The 20,895-nt window shown below is 44.0% G+C and overlaps 2 protein-coding genes across 2 annotated transcripts in view; both read left to right on the top strand.

Annotated features, from left to right (window-relative positions):
- LOC149320586 (uncharacterized) overlaps positions 1–11,435 on the top strand; it is a 31,207-nt gene extending 19,772 nt beyond the window's left edge. Inside the window, exons 6-7 of the mRNA XM_089500033.1 lie at positions 7,947–9,088; positions 11,337–11,435. Coding sequence (XP_089356159.1) covers positions 7,947–9,088; positions 11,337–11,435 — 1,241 coding nt within the window. The remainder of the gene's footprint in view (positions 1–7,946; positions 9,089–11,336) is intronic.
- A 2,621-nt stretch (positions 11,436–14,056) lies between these two features.
- On the top strand, positions 14,057–20,039 carry LOC149320585 (peripheral-type benzodiazepine receptor-associated protein 1-like). Its single transcript, XM_089502622.1, has 2 exons — positions 14,057–19,324; positions 19,948–20,039. The coding sequence occupies exon 1, from the start codon at positions 14,083–14,085 to the stop codon at positions 19,318–19,320; it is 5,238 nt and encodes a 1,745-aa protein (XP_089358748.1). The 5' UTR covers positions 14,057–14,082; the 3' UTR covers positions 19,321–19,324; positions 19,948–20,039.
- The last annotated feature ends 856 nt before the right edge of the window (positions 20,040–20,895 follow it).

The raw sequence follows: 20,895 nt of genomic DNA, 5'->3' as shown, positions 1-20,895 counted from the left end.
ACTTATGGAGACCATAAGGGGGGTTTCTTAGCAAGATTTATTTAGAGAAGGTTTGCCATGGCCTTTCCCTGAGGCTGAGAGAGTGTGACTTGCCCAAGGTCACCCACTGAGTTTCATGGCCCAAGCTGGGCTTTGAACCGTGGTCTCCAGACTCAAACCACTATACCACGCTGGCTGTCGGTGAAGAAGCTAGTAGTACCTTAAAAACCAACCATTAAGCTGCCAGATGCTTTTGCAGGCTTCAGCCCATTTCATCAGTGGCATGGGAAGTTGCTTAGCTTGACAGCTATTTCTGTGTGCATGGTTAGGGAACTAATGGAATAGTTAGAGTTTGAAGATAACCAGAGGTCCTGTAGACCAGTCTCCCACCACCAGTGCACAAATCACTGTTGAAGAACAGATAAGCAAACTTACAAAACAGTTAGTTCTCTTTAATGTTTTATGAACTGCCCATTGATGGGACGATTTGTTAAAACAATCAGTGTTAACGTAATTGTCTCTGTCTGTACCTTTTGTATATCTGTGTGTTGTGTGCCTTCAAGCCGTTCCCAATTTATGGTGCCCCTCAAGTGACCCTATCATGGGGTTTTCTCTGCAAATTTCTTCAAGAGGATTTTCCATTACCATCCTCTGAGGCTGAGAGCATGTGACTTGCCCACCTTGGCAATCTTCCTGCCCATTCAAGAATGTGGGTGACTTCATCTGCCATCTGAGATAACAATCCTTGCATCCAGTGGCTGCTCCCATCTAGGCTAGGCTAGGCTAGCCTCTTCCCAGAAACCTTTTTTTATTGGAGCGTGTGCTTTGGTTATTTTTTTTTAAATTGTATGTTTTAAAATAATTTTATATTATTTTAATTGTGATTATCTTACTTGTTTAAAAGTGCACTGGTAGGTTTTAATTGACTCCCTTCTGTGAGCCGCCTCGAGTCCCACTCTGGGAGAAAGGCAGCATATAAATTAAGTAAATCCAAAGACAGTGCACCCAATGATTTATTGTTGTTGTTGTTGTTGTTTCTTTCCCACCCCTCCTCAAGGCTCAAGGCAGGGTACAACATATTAAAATACAAACAATTAAAAACACATAAACCCACAGTTAAAATACAACACTATAAAATCATTAAAATACACTCATAAGAGTACATATACATTTAAAAAGCCATAATTTAAAATTGACTGGGTAGGCAGCCTGCAGCCTTCTAAGTAGTAATAGTATAGTAGGAGTAGGAGTTGTTGTTGTTGTTGTCACAGGCAAACAGGAGAAAGAAATTGAAGATGTTAGGCTGGCACCTCCTCCTTTGACCATGCAGTCACAGGGAAGATTTTAAAGAAAGAAAAACAAAGCCTCCAACAAAGGTAAAACTTTTTTTCTAATATTAGCACTGATGGGCATGCTTTACCTCTACACCCCCTTCTCTACCTACATAGGAGCTTGTGGCTTCACAAAACAAGGAGACATGCTGGATTCCAAGGAAACATCTTCCTTGAATTGCAAATGGACATTGAATTTCCTTAACTTTGAAAATCTATCAGTGACCACATATGGCCAAAGGGGTTGGTGCCAGCCTGCAGATAGCCCTCCCTACCATCTGAACTAAGGCCAGAAACAGAAAATGCAGGCCTAGGACTAACATCTTCAATTTCTTTCTCCTGCATGACTGATGAAGAAGCCAGTGTGACTTTGAAAGCTTGCAACATCTAATTGTGCATTTTGCTTGTCCAATAAAGGTATCATTGTTTGGATGTTATTGGATTTGCTATATGGCCAACACAGCTACCCCTAGATAGTCTAAGGGGGTGGGGCTTGAGTCATCTGCTTGGGGGCAGAGCTAGAAGTGCATAGTTCTATATAACTGCTTTCCAGCTTTCAGTTCAATCTCTGATGGGGTACAGCATGAACAGTCATAAGAAGAGTTGAACAGGGCTCAGCTAAAAGGCAAGGCCAACAGCTGTGCTGTGTGGGTGTAGTGGAAGGTGCAGTATAAAGTAAGCTTGTATCTGTTGGGTAAATCTCCCTAGACCTGGAAAATCTTTTGGGATAGCTTTTTTTTTTTGGGGGGGGGGGCGTGATGATGGTGTTAAGGTTGTTATGGGATAAGGCTGTTTGATTGTGGAAGTTGTTTTCAGATGCTCCAGAGAATAGGACGTGGAGCAATAGATTCAAACTACAGGAAAAGAGTTTCCACCTGAACATGAGGAGGAACTTCCTGACAGTAAGAGCTCTTTGACAGCGGAACACACTCCCTCAGAGAGTGGTGGAGTCTCCTTTGGAGGTCTTTAAGCAGAGGCTGGATGGCCATTTCTCAAGGATGCTTTGATTGTGAGTTCCTGCACGGCAGAGGGCTGGACTGCATGGCTCTTGAGGTCTCTTCCAACTCTATGATTCTATACTTTCTGCGTTCCATTCTTTTCATTTCTTGTAAAGCTGACATTACCAGGGTTGCTTGCGACACTGAAAAACTGTAGGAAAGGGCAGGCAGAAACAAGTGTCTATTTTCTGTTCTATTCTATTGGTATGACATTTCCAAACTGGTTCTTCTTACTGGTTTCTCATAGTGGCTTACCATTTTCTCCCGCTATACCTTATCGATGCTATCCAAAATGCTGAACTTCATTAAAAGAAATGGGGTTCAGCACCTTAGACATTTCCTCTGAAGTCTGAATTCTGACCAGAGTGGATTCCCTGTTCCTCTAACACTGACTCTACCAGCCTCCACTAAGCTTCATCCCATCTTAAGAGTTGGAATTGCTACTTATTCACCGAAGACTTTGGCCTGTTACAGACTGCCAAAATAAAGCTGCTTCGGGTCTCTTTGGAGGTATGCTCTTTAAATGATGCATGGGTCCTAAGAGTCTGGAGGTCGCGCCAAAGTCACACTCCATTCCTAAGCATAGGAGTGCAGCTTTGAGACTCTTAGGATGCATGCATCATTTAAACAGCATACCTCCAAAGAGACCCGAAGCAGCTTTATTTTGGCAGTCTGTAACAGGCCTTTGTTGGTTTTTTCAGGGCTTGCTCCGTTTGAAGGCTTTTCTCCCTGTTTGGAACACAAACCAAAGATGGACGAGGAAGACCCAAAGGAGGCCAACGAAGAGAATTCTGGGATGACCAGCTCAGCAGGTAGGCTCCTCTTTTTGCTGTTGGTTGAGAAATAAACTGTTTACAAGTGCTATATTTTCAAATGATAAACCAAACAAACAAAAAACATGGAGTCAGCAGATGGTGGTTCACCTTTCAACAGGCATTGAATCCACTCTGGATTCTAGTCTGAATTCCAAAGGCACTAGCCAAATTGCTGAGCCTTCCTTCGCTTTCCAAAAATAGGCTCAGCACCTTTCTTGGATAATGCTTTTATAGTTCAGGCTAAAACATGGAATGAGTTCACTATCCTACTGACATGGAAGTCATCAGCTGCCACTTGCATGAAATCTATGCCTCTCTGCAAGTGAAGCTGAATTGGAAGGGGTCTGGGAGATCATATAGTCCAACCTCCTCTCCCATTTTAAAGCTGCTATTGTTGTTCTTGTAGTAGTTATGCACTTTCGAGTTTCTTTCAGCTTATGACAACCCGAAGGTGAACCTATTTTGGGATTTCCCTGGCAAGATTTGGTCAGAGGATGTTTGCCATTGCCTTCCTCTGAGGCTGAGAGAGTGTCACTTGTCGAGCAGGGAATTGAACCCTGGTCTCCAGAGTCATAGTCTAACATTCAAACCATGTTGGTCAGTAGTCTGGGATTCTGGGAGCTGAAGTTCAAGATCTCTTAAAGAGCACCGTTTGGGGACCACTGGTTTTAAGGAACCTTGCCTTTTTGCTAAACTGTGTGAGAATTGGCAGGACAGAGGCCAAAGTTTCACACCAGCGTGAACACCACATTACCCACGGAAGTAGTGAGTTGTGTACTGTTTGATATGACGGCTTAAATCTAATTGTTAGTCCCAACTAAAGTGGATCCATTGACTCAATGGGGCTTGCCTAAGTGTTGACTTAATACATTCCCATTGATTCAGTAGTCTGTTCGAGTGAGGACTAAAAATCTGATTTAGACTTCAAAGATATAGCCGTATTAGTCTGTAGATTCAGTATGTATTGTATTGCATTGCATTGCAATGGTTTGTGTTGGACTGGATGGCAATTCATTATTATATTTACTTCCTGCCCATTTCCCAAAGTTAGGGTTCTAGGCAGCTTGGAAGATAAAAAGAAATACATGTAAAAATCAATGTAAAAAACAAACAAGCAAAAAAAAAAAAAACCTTGCCAAGAAAACCCCTTTGGGTCACCATAATTTGGAAATGATTTCAAGGCACACAACAACAGCAGGAGACAACAGACCTTTTTTGTTGTTGTCAACAGCAAGAATGGGAAATGCAAAAAGGGCATTCTAATGTCTTATAGTATTAAAACCATCCAAAATATTTCTATTAAAGTGCAAGGGATAAAAATAGTACAACAGACTTAGAAAATCCTTTTTCATGTAGAAACAATTCCCAAAGACCTGTTGAATCCTTACCTGTTAACAAATGTACAGCAATGGAGGAGGCACTTGATTCTCTCTCTGAAGGACCTCTCGGAGCCTGAGAGCAACCACCAAGGTCATGCTGGCATACATTACTCTTTTTCTGCTTAAGGTTCCTCAATGTGATGTAGTGGTTCGGGTGCTGGGCCACAACTCTGGGAGATCAAGGTTTGAACATTGCCAAGAAAACCCCACAATAGTGTTGTCATAAGTCAGGAACAAAGGCACACAATAACAGTAAGTTTCCTTTTCCTATGGGAGAAGGTCTAGTCACTTCCTGGAATATGATTGTCCTGCCTCAAAGAGCCCATTGAAAGAATGTCTTCTTGGTTTTTCAGAGCCTGGTATCTCCAGTCATCTAGAGCCCCTCATGAAGCAAGAGACACAAACAGAAGATGAAGAAGGCCAAAAGAAAGTCACAGAGGAGCGTTCTGAGACTGTGGCCCCAGTGGGTAAGGTTCACTCAATCCTTGACTGACAACCTAAACATGAGTATCCAGTGAGCAGAAATTATTTGCTCTTACATGTTCTATTAAGGCCTTTCCCATCCATTGAAACTCCAAAACGGTGGGGAATGACAAGTCTAAAGGGCCATGCCCTCAACAGTTGTATTAGTATAGGTGTGTTGGTAAGTTCCAATGACTTCACCTCTGTCTTGAAAGTATAAAGGGTCTCGTCACCCCCAGGAAAGGCTGAAGGAAGATTGATGTGCAGAATCAAGTATGCAAACATAACCCATCTCCCTCCTACCAAAGCTATGAGAATTGTCTGTGCAGATTAGCAACAGTGGAAAATTCACTTCTCCAGTATATTCTCAGTATTCCTCTCTTTTCCCAGCCTCGAACTGCCAAACAAATTAATGGGCAAAAATATCAGGAGATACTTGCCCTGATGTTACCCCCACTAGGTCACTGAATAGCTGTTAATGTTCGGTCATGTTGCTTGCAACAATTCTAAAACCCAGTCAGCCTGATAGACTCACTACATCCCAGCATTTTTCTTATTGTCAAAAAATGATACACAGCATATCCTCCAATGCTTCCTGGAGCAGTGTTTTTATCCTAAATATCTCTGTACCTCTCCCCCCGCCAGCTCACCCCATCTCAGTTTTTAGCTGAAAGGTGAGATGCCTATCTTCCCACCCTGATTCACTTCCTGATTAATCAAATTGGTCCAGAAGAGCCAAGCTGATTCAAGCTGAGGATTAAGCAGGAACAGAGAAAGGGGGATCTGTCCAGGAGCAGCATGCAGGACATAGGGGACCAATCTGCCCTTTTTCTTCCCTGTCCAGTCATGGTACGAGGACCTTCTTTGACATGGGGCTTCCATGTTGCAGGGTGGGCTTTGAATCTACAGTTAGCCCTCCACATTCACTGGGGTTAGGAGCAAAGCGGAAAAACCACAAATAAACAAACATTACTTTTTTACCTCTCTGGGTCCTCCAGCAGAACCCTATGGTCAACATCTGCCAGAATTTGTCCATAGAATCATGCTGGAGGACTTGTAAATGCCTAGAGAAATGTTTTCTCTAAGAACGTCTAGGTTCCCCAATGCAACTTTATGGTCAACTTCTTGCATTAGATGACCTAGAGCAGGGGTTCCCAACCTCTTTGACTCATGGAGCCCAAAGGGCTCCATGGAGCACAGGTTGGGAATCTCTGACCTAGAGATTCCTAGAGATAACATGTTAATCAAAGTCACACATAATCAAAGCCTCAAAAGACAAAGCTCCAAATGTGGGGGGCCAACTATATTCCCTTTGAAACTGCTCAAATATTGTGATAATAAGCACACTTTTGTAGAATGTTTTCTCTAGGAATCTCTAGGTCCTCCAGTTCATCTCTGTGATCAACATCCCACAGAATTTGTCTAGAGGACCTAGTGATTCCTACAATGAACATGTTAATCAAATCCGCAAATAATCATATCCACAAAAGTCAAAGCCGCAAACATGGAGGGCTGACTGTACTCTTAGTTCAGACTTTAAAGGAGCTATCCAAGCTGCTGAGTTCTATCCCCTAAATTGGATCAGCATAATAGATAGACAAACTCTACGCCGATAATTTCAACACCTTGGATAGCTCCAAGCCAGAGGTAGATTAACCTTTTCATGCAAACTGTCAGCCAACCAATGCTTTCCTGATTGTTCTTCCCCAATCTTGAGGCCTAATGGGACCATGACATAGAATGAAGCGCCCCCCCCCTTCTTATATGTTTGATTCTTCTGTGTTCAAGGTAACATGTGTGGGATTAATGTAAGTGCACAATAGTCTGTTGAGAGAAGGTATGAAGGAGGATGAAGAGCTTGAAGACTCCCAAAGCCGAGCTTAGAAACATTACTTTTTTTGGACTACAGTTGGCCCTGCTTATCTGTGGATTCAATCATCCACAGCCTGAAAATATTCAAAAACATAAATTCCCGAAAGCAAATCTTGATTTGCCATTTTATATAAGGGACACCATTTTACTACACTATTATATATAATGGGATTTCAGCATTCATGGATGCCCTCGGCAGATACCAAGGGCCCACCATACAACTCTCTTTCAGTCAGTGTTTTCCAAGCTCTGATCCAAAGACCTTCATGGTGGGAGTTGATTTCAGTCTGATAATGGACCCTTGGTATCCATTAGCATTTGGTTCCAGGACCACCCCATGGACACCAAAATCCATGGATGCTCAAGTTTTTTTATATACAGTGTCCCTTATATAAAATGACAAAATCAAGGTTTGATTCTTGGAATGTTTAAAAAATATTTTCAAGCTATGGATGGTTGAATCTGTGGATTCAGAAACTGTGGGTATGGAGGGTCAATTGTACTACGCAGTGTTGGTTCAGTTAAGAGCCTCTATTTTTGTATGTAGAAAAATGCTGTCCTCTCCTTTTGTTTTCATTTTGTCATTTGCAACAACTAATATCAGGTTTTCTGTTCTCTTGGGCAATTTACCAGCAGTCTCTCTGTTCTCAGTGTAGAATGAGCCTCAGAAAGGAAAATACAGTCCGTCCTCGCCTTACGCGGGGGATCCGTTCCAGATCCCGCCGCGTAAGGCGAATTCCGCCTGTGCTCGAGCCCCATTGGAAACAATGGGGCTCATGCGTGGCGGCGCGGCGGCACAGGAGCGTGCGGGGCGCAACGGGCGCGCGCGCCCATTCAATTGAATGGGACGCGCCACCCCTTCCGCCCCATGCGCGCCCCGCGGCTTGAGCGCATATGCTCAAGGCCGCGTATGGCGCGGGCGCGCTGTAGCTAATTTTCCAGGAGTGTTCACACAGGGGGAGAATTCATTTAAACAGTTGGGAGTATGAAAATAACTTGTGCTGAGCTGGATGACTTAACTGTATGTTCAAATTATTCACACAGTAACAAAACGATTTACCTGCTTGGAATGTGGAAAGAGCTTCCGTGAGCGCCCCAGCCTGACTTCACATCAAAGAATCCACACGGGTGAAAAACCATATAAATGTCCGGTCTGTGGGAAGTGCTTCCGCACTAGCAGAAACCTCCGCTTCCATCAACGAATCCATACAGATGAGAAACCATTTAAATGTTCCGAGTGTGGCAAGGGCTTCCGTACTAGCAAAGCCCTCAGTGTCCATCAAAGAACTCACACAGGGGAGAAACCCTTTAAATGTTTGGAGTGTGGAAAGTGCTTCAGTCAGAAGACAAATCTCACGTGTCATCAAAGAACCCATACTGGAGAGAAACCACATAAATGCTTGGAGTGCGGCAAGAGCTTCCACCAGAAGACTAATCTCACTTACCATCAAAGGATCCACACAGGGGAAAAGCCATATCAGTGTGCAGTGTGTGGGAAAAGATTTGGTCATATTGTGAGTCTCACTGACCATAAGCGACTTCACACAGGAGAAAAACCCTATAAATGTTTGGTGTGTGGAAAGGATTTCACTACGAGCAAATACCTCAGTTATCATCAAAGAATCCACACTGGAGAGAAACCGTTCAAATGTTTGGAGTGTGGAGAGAGCTTCTGTTGGGCTAACGCTCTTACTTTACATCAACGACTTCACACAGGGGAGAAACCTTATAAATGCTTAGAGTGTGGAAAGGGCTTTTGTGAGAGCACCAGCCTTACTTCACATCAAGCCATCCACACTGGGGCCAAACCATACCAGTGCCTAGAGTGTGGGAAAAGCTTGAGCAGTAAAAAATCTTTAACATCACACCAGCGCATTCACACTGGGGAGAAACCATACAAATGCCTGGAATGTGGGAAAAGCTTCAGTATGAGTACCAATCTCACCTCGCACCAAAGAATTCACACAGGGGAGAAACCATTTAAGTGTCTTGAGTGTGGCAAGTGGTTTAGCCACAAAACGAACCTTACTTCCCATCAAAGAACTCATACAGGGGAGAAGCCATATAAATGTCCAGAGTGCGGAAAGAGCTTTGGCCACAGAGCACACCTTAGTAATCATCAAAGAACTCACACAAGAGTCAAACCATATCAGTGCTTGCAGTGCGGAAAGAGCTTTGGTGTGAGCACAAGTCTCCGTAAACATGAAAGAACCCACCGTGTGGAAAAGCCAAATGAATCCATCAATACGAATGTAAATAGTTCTCCAATCAAAGTTGAATCTTCCATAGATGTCAAAAAACCCATAGAGAAGGAATCATAGGTGTGAAAGGATTGTAGAATAATTTTCAGTGGGTAAATACATTGACATTCCACAGAATCTAGATGTGCTACTAGTGAGCTAGACCTCAGGAGTACATCTAGGTACCCAGCATTTTTTCAGTGAGACCCTCATTCCTCTGTACACCTATATGCAGCCTGTACCTGATACAGCCCTACTCCAAGAGGAGGTGATACTATTGGTGTCTAGGAGTATGCTATAGCAGCTTTGGCTATTGTATCAGCTTCGTCTTTCAGTGAGCAACTATAGCTGGTCTCTATTGCTTCAGACTACAGTCCCTCCCAGGATACGTTTTTGTAGTATAGTCTACATAGGATCAGTCTGAAAGCTACTCTTTAGTCCTATGGTTCTCAGATTTTTTTTGCCATTGTAACCCCCTTTACATCTATATCCAGACCCCCGCTACCCATTTATATACGTAGTATTTGAATTAAAATGTTTTCTTGGTTTGGGTTGCTTATTGTAGTTCACACATTTGTGTATGTTCATCTTTTAAAATCAGGATAAAGCTCTCTTCCTCCTCCCTCAGGCAGAGGCTTCGGGCATCCTCCTTGCATATCTCTTTCCTCCAGGACAGAAAAGATTTGGGAAGAAGAGCCCTTAAGCATCTCTCCCTCCTATAGGTCCCATCCCATATTTTGAAAACCACTGCTTTAGTCCAAGACTTTCATGTTACTGACTGGGGTGAGGATGGAAGGGAAGAATATAATTGCAATTCTCTATCACTTGCATTGGGTCATTGATTGTCAGAAGCTCCATTTCAAGTGTGGGTTTTTCCTTTTAAAGCCCCAAACCACTAGATTTCCATACGAAGCCCATCTGCCAACTCTTCAGGTCATATTCTGAGATGCTACAACACAGCAGCTGTGTACCATAGAGCAGAGGCCTATGTGTGGTGACACCAACACACTATATAGTTTGCCCTGCCAAAGGCAGGTTAAAAAACATTGCAACTCCCCTTTTGTCAGCCTGCTAAGTTGTATGTCTGTTCGGTGAATATTTTAGGTAGTTTTTCATCATTCTTGAAGTTAGTTTCTTTTGTGATTTTGATTTGACTGTTCTTCTTAACCTCAGTTGTGACTGGTTTTTTACATAATGTTTTAATACTTTTATTATGTTATAAGCCCCCTTGGGTATGTTTGTAGAATCCTGGGGGGAAACACAAATAAATAAAACCTACCACTTCCTACCAGTGTCTTGTAAATATGTGTTTTGGGAAAAAGACAGCTGCCTGACATGATTCATTTCTCAAAGAAATCTCTGGCTTCTATTACATTGTGCAGGGTTCAAATCCCAGCACTATGACAATGATCCAGCCTTCTTTTGGGTTTCCTATCTGCTTTGCAACCATTTCTGCATTAGCCACCATCTACCCAGTGGAGCTCATATTTAAGTATGTACAGGATATTATGTGGCCATCCAGATGTGGTTGGACTTTGACTCCCAGCAGCCCTTGCCAGGATAGCCCGAGAGCTGCCATCCAACAACATCTGGAAGGCCACACTGTTGCCACCCCAAAGTATATAGGACAACATGGCAATACACCAGCAACATGATAATCATCATCACCGTCATAGTCAATTACCATCTGTTTAGGCAGCGATGTGGTGGGCTAGATTTATAACCTTGTGACTGTTGTGGTGAGCCAGCATGGCATAGTGGTTTGAGGGTTGGACTTTGGCTTCAGAGCCCAGGGTTCAATTCCTCGCTCAGCCATGAAACCCACTGAGTGACTTTCAGCAAGTCACATTCTCTCAGCCTCAGAGGAAGGCAAAGGAGAACCTCCTCTGAAGAAATCTTGCCAAGAAAACCGTGTGATAGGGTCACCGTTAAGTCAGAAATAACTTGCAGGGACCCAACTGTTGTGGCCCAATTGCCATGACTACAAATGCAACTAAAAGCCAGGCAGCTGTATCAAGGTAAGTAGCATTTTTGCCTTCAGTGGATAGTTAATGAAGAGACAGAAATCTGTGGCTGGTGCAGTTAACAAAGGAAATTGATCAGAAATGAATAGATGGTCTTGACTCGGAGGTAAGAAGAATATTGGCAGTGATTAGTCTTGATTCCCAATGAAATCCTGGGTTTTTGTATGTATCCCATGTGGGATCTTGTGGCCATTATTCGTATTTTGTTCATTTGTATCCTGCTTTTTCCCTAGCAGATGCTGGCCACTCTTTTTCCCTTCAAAGACCAGAGCAATGTTAATTGGAACATGGAGAAAGGCCCTCTCACCAGCCAGTGGGGGAAAGGCATGATATAGCTGTGTCTGGCTGTTCTTCTCTCCCTCTGAGGATATAGTGATGGTTGTTCAAACATGGAGAAAAAGCTTCTCATCAGTCATTGGGGGTAAGGCATGATAGAGCTGTGCCTGGCTGTTCTTTCCCTCTGAACCTGGAGTGATGTTTTCTTCAAACATGGAGAAATGGCCTCTAACCAGCTGTTGGGCCAAGGCACGATATAGCTGGGCCTCACTGCTCTTCTCTTCTGCTGAGGCTGGAATGATGGTTGTTGAAACATGAAGGGAAGCCTCTCATATTCCATAGCAATAGCAATAGCATTTATGTTACTGCACCCCTTCATATTGAACTACAGTAAGTAGTCACTAAGCAGTTTACAACGTGTTAGCTAATTCCCCCCAACAATCCTGGGAATACTGGGAACTGTAGTTTTGTGAGACATTTATCTTTCTTCATCAAGAGACCTCTGGTGCCACAATAAACTACAGTTTCCAGGATTCATTAACACTGACAGTTAAAACGGTCTCAAACTGGATTATTTCTGCAGTGTGTTTTGGACCTATGTTAAAACATCTAAGGGAGATGGGAGATAATCTGATATTCCTATTCTGAAGGTCATATACATGTTGTTTTTCTCTCCTCTTTCTTGTGTATTTCTCAGTATAAAAACAGAGAAGATCACTAAAGGAAGAATTTGGGGAGATTTGAATGAGGAGGAGTCTGGATAAAAAGGCAAAATAGCGTGTACTTATTATTGAAACCCACATCTCTGAATATATATTACAAAGATTATATGAAACATTAAAACAGTAATGTATTTCTGCTAACAATTGAATCTTCCTCACTAGTAATTTAAACTCTTGATTTAAATAATTAAAACTGTGTCCTTCAAAAAGGAGGAGGACCTAAGGCATTTTTATTTAAATCTAACTGACCCTGATCTAAACCAAGGGCTCAAAAAGTTACCCTTTGGAATTATAACTCGGAGAATCACACACACATCCTGACCAGCAAAGCCAGTTGTGACCATGCTAGCTGGGGTGTCTGGAAGCTATGGTCCAATTGTAATGTTCATATCTACAAGATCCCTTCATATACTCATTTTCAAGACTAGAACGGCTACGTCTTTGAATCCTAAAAGAGTTGGTTGCCCTCAGGTTGGTTGTCCTCGGTGGCAGACATTGTCCTATTGCCAGTGTTGGAGTAAAATCTAGTCTAGTTTGCTGCCACATTTAGAACTGGAGAAACAGTAATTGGGAAGCACTCAGGTGGTGAATATATACCTCATCCCTTTGAGCATCTCCTCCACATCTCATCTGTTTGAGCTCTGCCAGTCTATTCTGCCTTGGTCAGGCCTCACCTGGAATACTGTGTCCAATTCTGGACACCACAATTCAAAAAGGATGTTGACAAATTGGAGCATTCCAAAGGAGGGCCACCAAAATGGTGAAGGGTCTGGAAACCATGCCTTATGAGGAAAGAGGGATCTGAGTATGTTTAGCCTGGCAAAAGGACAGCTAAGAGGTGATAAGAGCTCTGCTCCACTCTGGGCCCACAACAAACTCCACCTCCCAGAATTCCATAGCCTTGAGCCAGGGCAGTTGAAGCGGTGCCAAACCGGGTTATTTCTCCAGTGTGGATGCAGCCTAACTGCATTCACTCCAAGTTTTCATGGAACTGTCCAAGGTGCTGGATCTTATTCCCAAACATGAACAGCTCCATGCAGAGCAGCTTTAAGGTTAGCTGAAACCTGGAATGGTTTGGATAAGGGACCCACCACAAGCTGCCACTGCTGACCAGAACACTTTGCAGAACAGACTAAAATCTCCCTTCACCTTTCTAGTCCACAAAACCCCATGATAGGATCGCCTTAGGGTCGGTCATGACTTGATGGCAACCCACAACAACATGACACCCATGAGGGTGACCTTGGACAAGTCACACTCTCTCCGCCTCAGAGGAAGGCCATGGCAAACTCCTTCTGACCAAATCTTGCCAAGAAAACCCCAGGATAGGCTTGCCTTAGGCTCAGCAATGACTTGAGCACACTTTATGAAGCCCACTTGGTCACCTTGGGCAAGCCACAGTCTCTCGGCTTCAGAGGAAGGCCATGGAAACCTCCTCTTACCCAGAAAGCCCCATGACAACGTTGCCCTAAGTCAGTAACAACTTGAAGGCACACCACAAGAACATGAAACCCACTGAGGGTGTCCTTGGGCAAGTCATACTTTCTCAACCGCTGCAGGAGGTCATGGCAACCCTCCTCTGAAGAAATCCTGCTCCCCCCAAAACATGATAGGGCTGCCTTAAGTCAGTTACGACTTGAAGGCACACCAGCAATAACTCTACACACAATGATTCCCAAACTTTGGTCCTCCAGTTCTTTTGGACTTCAGCTCCCAGAATCCCTGAGGCCAAGATGGCTGAGGCTTCTGGGAGATGAAATCAAAAACAAAAACAAAAACCCCTGAAGAACCAGAATTGTTCTATTCTAAACAATGGAGCTAGTCCTCCTTGACTGAGGGAGGGAGGGAGAGAGAGAGAGAGACAATGGCAGGGGAAGGGGAGGGGGCATCAGAACGGAGCAACCCCGAATGTTCCAGAAGGTGACCAATGGTCAAAAAGCGACGGTTGGAAGAGAAGGAGGAAGAGGCGGAGTCAGGCCCGCGCATGCGTGCTGTTGAACTCTTTCCTGCAAAATTTCTGCTCAGACGCACACACAGCATGACTAGAGACAGTCCCGCCTCAGGCGGAGGCAGTGGCGGTGGCGGGCCTCCTCCTCCTGCTCCTCCTTTGGGTACGTCCCACTCATCCCCTCGCAGCAGGGCCTCGTCCCAACCCAACAGCGGAGGAGGAGGAGTTGGAAGTGGCCAGCCACCATCTTCCTCCTCATGTTCCCACGAGGACCACCGCCGTGAGCTGGAGGCGCTCCGTTCAGAGCTGGAGGCCGAGCGCCTCCGCTCTCAGGAGAACCGCCGCCGCTTCTCCCTGGAGGCCCGTGAGCTGCGCGAGACAGCCGAGCGAGAGCGCCAGCGCCTGTCTGACCAGCTTCGCTCCAAGTGGGAGCAGCAGCGGGCCCGTGAGCTCCACCAGCTGAAGGAGGAAGGGATGAGAGAGCGTGAGGCTGAGATCCGGCAGCTCCTCCGCTGGAAGGAGGCTGAGCTCAGGGAGGCCCAGGAGCTGCTCCAGAGGGAGAGGGACTCCGCCATGAGACATGCCCGCGAACTCCAGCGCCAGTTGGCCGAGGAGTTAGTCAACCGAGGAGGAGGCCCAAAAAGTGGAGGAGGAGGCCCAGGGCCTGGCCTGAGCAGCGAAGGTCGCGCCAAGCTCCAAGAAGTCCTGGGCAAGCTCCGCTGGGAGGTCGACAGCGAGCAGGCCGTTCGTATTCGCCACCTCAAAGCCGAGCTGGAGCTAGAGAGGAGCCTCTTCCTCAAGTACATCCTCCAGCGCTTCGAAGGGGACCAGGCCTCGGCACCGGGGGGCCCTCAGAGAGCCACCAACAAACAGGCCTCTTCTAACAGTAGCGGCCCCAAACCAGCCAAGCGTAGGCCTCGGTCCCTGGAGAGCCTGGTGGCCGCCTGTTGCGCAGCTTCTAAATCCCGCTCTGTGGACAGCAACCTGAACCACCAGTGCCAGTCCCCTGAAGAGCAACAACAGCAGCAGGCCTTGCTCCTCTGGCAAGAAGAGAACAACGTGGAGAGCAAGGCCGACTGCTCCCAGAAGCAGCAGTTGGTGCCTGGGAATGCTTTGGACAAAGAGGGGCTCTTGGAGGACTCAGCTAAACAGGATGAGTCTGAGGACGCACCCCCAGAAGGGAAAGTTAATGTCTTAGGGCCTTTAGATGTTGCTAAGGATCAGCCACAGCAGGAGCTCCAGACCCCGGAGTGGCTGTCAGGCAGCAATTATGACCGGCTGATGAGGCAGAACGCAGACCTCTTGGAAGCTCTGGCAGGTCTGGAGCAAAGGTGCACCCATCTCAAGGAGGAGAACAGCCTGCTGAGGAAAAGCAGCTTCCCTGAAATGAAGGACAAAGTGAAGCGGCTGAAAAGGAAGAACGCTGAGCTGGCGAGCATCGCCAAGAGGCTGGAGGAAAGGGCCATGAGACTCCAAGAATCCAGCCTCAGAATCGGCCACGGCCCAATCCCCTTGGCCATGAGTTGCTCGGATATGGACCTGTACAAGACTTCCTTTGCTCGGCAGCGGGCCAAAGACCTGAGTGAGCAAGCTGGTATCCTGTTTACTAAAGACAAACAGTTGGACGCCTTACAGAGAGAATGTTGGGAGCTGCATGCCAAACTGTCTGCAAGCAAGGAGAACAGCTCTTTGCTCAACATCTATGATTTTGATCGCTTGCTGAGAGAATCTCAGAGAGAAATCCTGCGATTACAGAGACAGATTATGCTTAAGAATCTGAGGGAATCTCTCCAGCAGTCTAAAGTGAGTTCAGATTATACTGGTAACATACAGGAAATACCGTTAGAGACACATTTGCAGGATGCATCTTTGCCAAAGCAGGTATCACAAGCAGAGAATACATTCGTAAAAAACCCAGAACTGGAATCGCAGCCAGCTGGAAATGGCACTCAGAACGATGGAAACAGCCTTTTACAAACAGATTCAGATAGTGTATATCACTTACAAGTATTAAAAGAGAAGCTTTCTGAAAAAAGCAAACAGTGTGAAACTCTTGAACACGAAATGGAGGAAAAGCAAAAGAGATATGACGATCTGGAATTGCAGCTTAAAGAAGTATTGAAGGAAAATGTCAGGATTACTGAGGAAAACTCTCAATTCCAAAAGAAGAATGAATGGATAGAGAAGATTGAAAATGAAAATGCTGAAATCAAGAGGAAATTGATTCAGGCAACTAATGATCGCAATTCTGCTGTCCAGTCAACTAAGGGACTTGAAAGCAAAGTGGAGAATTTAGAACAAGTAATTAACAACTTGAAAGAGATAGCGGAAAGACGACGACAGTTAGCATCCAAACATGAGGAAACCTTATTAGTGCTACAGAAGAAAGAGGAAGAAATACGTCAGCTCCAGAAAATCCAAACAGAAACAAAAAGAGAAAATGAAGAAGCAGTACAACTACTTCAACATCAAGTAAAAGAATTAGAAAACCAATGTCATAGTCAGACTAAACACTTTGATCTTTTGGCTCAAGAACTGCAGAATAAGAAATCTGGATCTCTGAAAGCAGAGTTATTTCATGCAACCTACAGTTCTACATCCATAATCTGCCAAGAAAAATGGAACGACGATAGCTGTCACAATTTCCACCATGGTAAGAACATAAATGATAAAGACTCTGCTTCTATAGATTGTACTGGTCTGCCAGAAACAGCTAAAGAGCTAGAATCACACTCAGACTCATCTGAATCTGATTCCAAGCAGAATAACTCTAAATCCTCTTTTAATCGAGAAGAAGATATAGTAGGTGAAGCAGAAGAACTGGAGACAAATAAGGTTTCTGTAAACCTTGAGCTGGAAAACCCAGGCCCTGCAAAACTTCGCGTCTTTTTAGCACGATACAGCTATGATCCTTTTGACGGCCCTAACAAGAATCCTGAGGCAGAGCTTCCCCTCACAGCTGGAGAGTATGTTTATATCTGTGGGGACATGGATGAAGATGGCTTCTATGAAGGGGAGCTGATGGATGGCAGAAGAGGCATGGTACCTTCAAATTTGGTAGAAGAAGTTTCAGGTAATGACCTAATAAGTTTTGTTCCATCGGAGGCAACTGACATATCTTATCGTTGCTGTCATGAAATTGGTTGCCCCTGCCAAAATGCTAGCAGTGAAGAAAAGAGTGACAGCCCTGACGAAGACGTGTGTGTTAATCTCTTGTCCAACGGACTGGGAAGAGGACCGTGTGGTGACCAGACAGCCGTGCCTTATCCCCAGAATCTGACTCTTATCAGACAGTCTGCTACATCCATTGTCATAGGCTGGGATCCGCCCCCTATACTAGACAACTGTGGGGAAGTGCATAGCTATAACATCTATATAAATGGAGATTTATGCTGCAATGTGAAGCCCAGCAGCCAGATGAAAGCTGTGATTGAGAACCTGGACCTAAAGACTCGTTCCTATCGGATTTCAGTGGAAAGTGTGACGGACAAAGGAAATTCCGATAAGTTACAATGTACTTTCCTTATAGGAAATAGTTTCCATATTTCACCGACCCTCTTGGAGATTCGGGACTACACTGCAACATCTGCAGAAATCACTTGGTTGCCAAGTAATAGCAACTATAATCATACAATATATCTTAATGAAAAAGAATATGATATAACAAAGGCAGGGATCTATTGGTATACTTTCCGGAACCTGAAACCTAACAGCCAGTACAATATAAAAGTAGAAACTCGGGCTCCTCATGAAGAGCTGTTTCCTCGAGGCCACTTGGAACAGAAATCGAGCGTAATTACATTTACTACCCTGTTAGCAGGGCCACCTAACGCTCCCCTGGATGTCCAAGTTCAGCCCAGTTCTTCTGCAGGGTTTCTCATTATTAGCTGGCTACCAGTAACAATTGACAAAGTGGGATCATCCAATGGGGTAAAAGTCACTGGCTATGCTATTTATATAAATGGAAAGAAAGTAACACAAGTTATGTCGCCAACGGCTGGAAGTGTTTCATTAGCGGCATCTCAGCTCCTTATGTTTCACGGATCCTGGAAGGTTTCTGTAAGAACGCTGTCCCCCTTCGGAGAGTCTGTGGATTCTGTTCCTGCTTTAATTCCACCGGTTTTATTGCACATACCTCATTCTCTATTGTCAAAACCTGTTCCCTGCCTCCAGGCTCCCGAGTCTGAAGATGGACCTTTTTACTCCCACCTGCCCAGTGCAGATAACAATTTCACAATTCACTTTACTTCTAACTGCAAAGAGCCAGACACTGCCATACCAGGGAACATTACTCAGAATCAGGGATCCTCTTCTGTGCGGTCAACTTCTCACCGCGCAAGAAGTGGAGATAAGGGTTATTCCAACCCACCTACCTCTCTTTGGAAGCAGTCTTCAGAACATGTTTTCCCTGCATCGGGATGTGGGGAATCGGCCAATTCTGTCAAAGCAGCATCGCACGTATTCGCTGAAGACACTCAGAAGGAATGGTCAGAAGAAAATTTGCATGGTAGAAACCCCACGTTTAAAAGCCAACCAGACAGCAAAAAGATCTGTGTTTATCCCGTCACCCAGTGTAGCAATATGACAGCAAACAATTCACCTTTGCAACATTATCCTGAGCATTCTGGCGCAGGTTCCTGGAGTCCTGAGTCCAGTGTCTTTTCAAAAGAGTTTATACCAAAGAAGGGTCTCTTTGAGAAGAAACCCTCTAACCTGAAGGTTTCTAAAATTGAAATGGAGCAAGTATCAAGAGCTGAAAGTTGGCAGACTATTCTTGGTGACCACAATTATAGTTCTGATCTCTCAGACATAGAGAAAGAGGAGAAGGACAGAGTGAAGTATGATGGTCAAGGAACTGAGAGGCTGCAGGAGAGGCCAACATCTCTGATAGAACTGACAAAAGATGACATTATAACCCTCGCTTTGAGAAAGAGCCAAACCACGTCTTCAGTGCCTAATTCAAGCACTCAAAGAAGCTTAATTTTTGGAGATACATTTAACGATGACTCGGAAAGATTGTTTGTAGCACTCTTTGACTATGATCCTGTAATAACGTCTCCTAATTCTGAGGCAGCTAGAGAGGAATTATCCTTTAAAGAGGGTCAGATTCTAAAAGTGATTGGAAACAAAGATGACAAGGGTTTTTACAGAGGCGAATGTGAAGAAAAACAAGGGTATATTCCTGGTCACATGGTGTCTGAAATTTACATTGAGAGTAAGGAAGTGAAGGAACACCTGCTAAAGAAAAGATACATTATGGATGAAAACTTATAAACAGGTTAGTGGATCTAGGTAGAGAGTGTAGCAGCAACGGATCAGGCCCCAGCTATAGCTATGAGATTGCTAGATCCTAAAAAGTGGGAGAAAAAAAATAGTTCAGTGTGAGTATAGAAAATTACCTTTAATTCACTGTTGAAATTCATGTATGAATAGGTTTCTTTTTAAAACAGGTTAGTTGTTGGTTTTAGATACACATTGTTTTCATTAAAATGCAAACTTGCACCCTTTCCCATTTCAGTGACACAGTTTGTTACTTTTTTGAAGGCGTATGCTACCCTGAGATCTTACGATCTTTTAATATGTGGTTGCTCTCAGGGAGACCTCTTATTAGGTTGTGTGCTTTGTTTATTTATTTATTTTAACTTTCATATGTTTTAAAAATTTTATACTGTTTTAAACCTTTATTGTGATTATTTTAATTGTGTTTGCTTTTAACTGATTTTGTCTGTAAGCTGCCTTGGTTCCCACTCTGGGAGAACGGCAGCATATAAGTGAAATGAAATAAATAGTAATACATAGTAAGATTTAAATATTTTACTTAAAAATGATAGAACAATTTTGTGTTACTGTTTTGGAAGATGTATGATTTCTGATGCTACTTACTTTTTTCATGTAATTTAGGTTAGATCTTCTCGATGGCGGACTGCTGCTCTGTGGATCAAAGCCATAATAAAAGACCGATTTGGGATGTGTCAATTTAAAAGATACGGCAATATTTTTACTAAAATATTCTTTTTATTAAACTGATTGATCATCCGTGCCAGTGCCTCTTTTGTTTTGTATTAATAAACAAAGGTATCATCATTTTCAGATGAAAAGGGAATGTCCATGGCAACAGGTCATACAGATTTAATTTAAAACAAGCAAAATAAAATACAGTTTTGTAAAATACTTGCAAGATTTTTTTAAACTTTAGGATCCTTGTGAGTGTACAGCATCTAGATGTACACACATACAACTGAGTTGTACACTCATACAACCCAACATTTTATTTGGGTTTTTGTCCACTTTTGGTAGCAAGCAAGCAGTTTAGTGCAGTAGTATTAAAACATTTTTATCCTTGGGACGCTCTCAGAGAATCATAGAATCGTAGAGTTGGAAGAGACCATAAGGGCCATCCAGTCCAACTCCATCCTGCCATGCAGGAACTCGCAATCAAAGCATCCCTAACAGATGGCCATCCAGTCTCTGTTTAAAGACCTCCAAAGAAGGAGACTCCACTACACTCCAAGGAAGGAGTGTGTTCCACTGTCAAACAGCCCTTACTGCCAGGCAGTTACTCCTAATGTTGAAGTGGAATCTCTTTTCCTGTAGCTTACATCCACTTCTCTGGGTCCTAGTCTCTGGAGCAGCAGAAAACAAGCTTGCTCCCTCCTCAATATGACATCCTTTCAAATATTTAAAAAGGCATGGTTTCCAGGCCCTTCACCATTTTAGTCGCCCTCCTTTGGACACGCTCCAGTTTCTCAACATACTTTTTGAATTGTAATGCCCAGAACTGGACACAGGATTATTTCAGGTGGGGCATGACCAAAGCAGAATAGAGTGGCACTATTATTTCCCTTGATC

This window comes from Sceloporus occidentalis, unplaced genomic scaffold (assembly GCF_023333645.1).
Source record: "Sceloporus occidentalis isolate IW3139 unplaced genomic scaffold, rSceOcc1.0.p SCAF_1, whole genome shotgun sequence".
NCBI lineage: Eukaryota > Metazoa > Chordata > Lepidosauria > Squamata > Phrynosomatidae > Sceloporus > Sceloporus occidentalis.
Note: the sequence above shows the minus strand (reverse complement) of the source record. Positions and strands in the feature narration are given on the sequence as shown.

Bases quoted from the DNA above. Each gene is read 5' to 3' on its own strand.
- LOC149320585 (XM_089502622.1), top strand. From the start codon at position 14,083: ATGCGTGCTGTTGAACTCTTTCCTGCAAAATTTCTGCTCAGACGCACA.